Source organism: Penaeus monodon, chromosome 23, assembly GCF_015228065.2.
Source record: "Penaeus monodon isolate SGIC_2016 chromosome 23, NSTDA_Pmon_1, whole genome shotgun sequence".
NCBI lineage: Eukaryota > Metazoa > Arthropoda > Malacostraca > Decapoda > Penaeidae > Penaeus > Penaeus monodon.
Genome location: NC_051408.1, coordinates 7,065,971 through 7,066,664, shown reverse-complemented (window position 1 = coordinate 7,066,664; position 694 = coordinate 7,065,971). Strand labels below are relative to the sequence as shown.

Sequence of the window (694 nt, the reverse complement as noted above, 5' to 3'; positions counted from 1 at the left end):
AGTAATACCTTCACATCTTCATGCTTTTGTATCTTCTGTCTGGTTTTATTATCAGTTTAAGGACTACAACTGCTAGCTGTTTACCCAATATTCCTTGAACTGTGAAATATTGTGTGATAATGTAAGTTGAAGATTATTGTCAGTAAAGAACCGATTCCCCTTTCAGTGTAGTAATATGCATTTATCGAGAATGAAGGCTTTTATTTTTAAAAAAAGGAATGATTTTGCTTTGGATTTTGCTTTGTAGTGTTATAGAAATGACTGAACTTCCAATGTTGTGGCTGAGGGTTAGTTTATTTGTTTGCTTTTCTTTTTTCTTTTCCAATGAGTTCCTTGAAATTTAGTAATACCTCATAATAATAGTCTGTTATAGCTAGCTTGGGTGCTTATATGTAATTGCAAAGTAAATTGCAAAATAGATAACCACCTATGTGAAAGATTTGTTGTCTATTGATATTAGATATATTTTCTGAATCATGATTGCAGTCATTTTAAGATGTGTAATGAATGATAAACTTTTTTTTTTTTTTTTGCTCATCATCCTTGTTGTTTTATTTTGACAGCCTCAAACGCCAACTGCGACAGGAACTGATGAAACACTTCCCCGGGGATGGACCAGCCAGGTGGCACCAAATGGTCGTGTTTTCTTTATTGGTGAGTCCTGGTTTCTTTATCCTCTTTTCATATTGATATG

At 33.3% G+C, this 694-nt stretch overlaps 1 protein-coding gene across 1 annotated transcript in view; it reads left to right on the top strand.

The window, feature by feature from the left end:
- The window catches only part of LOC119587757 (E3 ubiquitin-protein ligase Nedd-4-like), a gene marked incomplete in the record, with an annotated part of 51,583 nt that overhangs the window by 43,812 nt on the left and 7,077 nt on the right, over positions 1–694 (top strand). Inside the window, 1 exon segment of the mRNA XM_037936443.1 lies at positions 564–654. Within this exon segment, the coding sequence (XP_037792371.1) occupies positions 564–654 (91 nt within the window).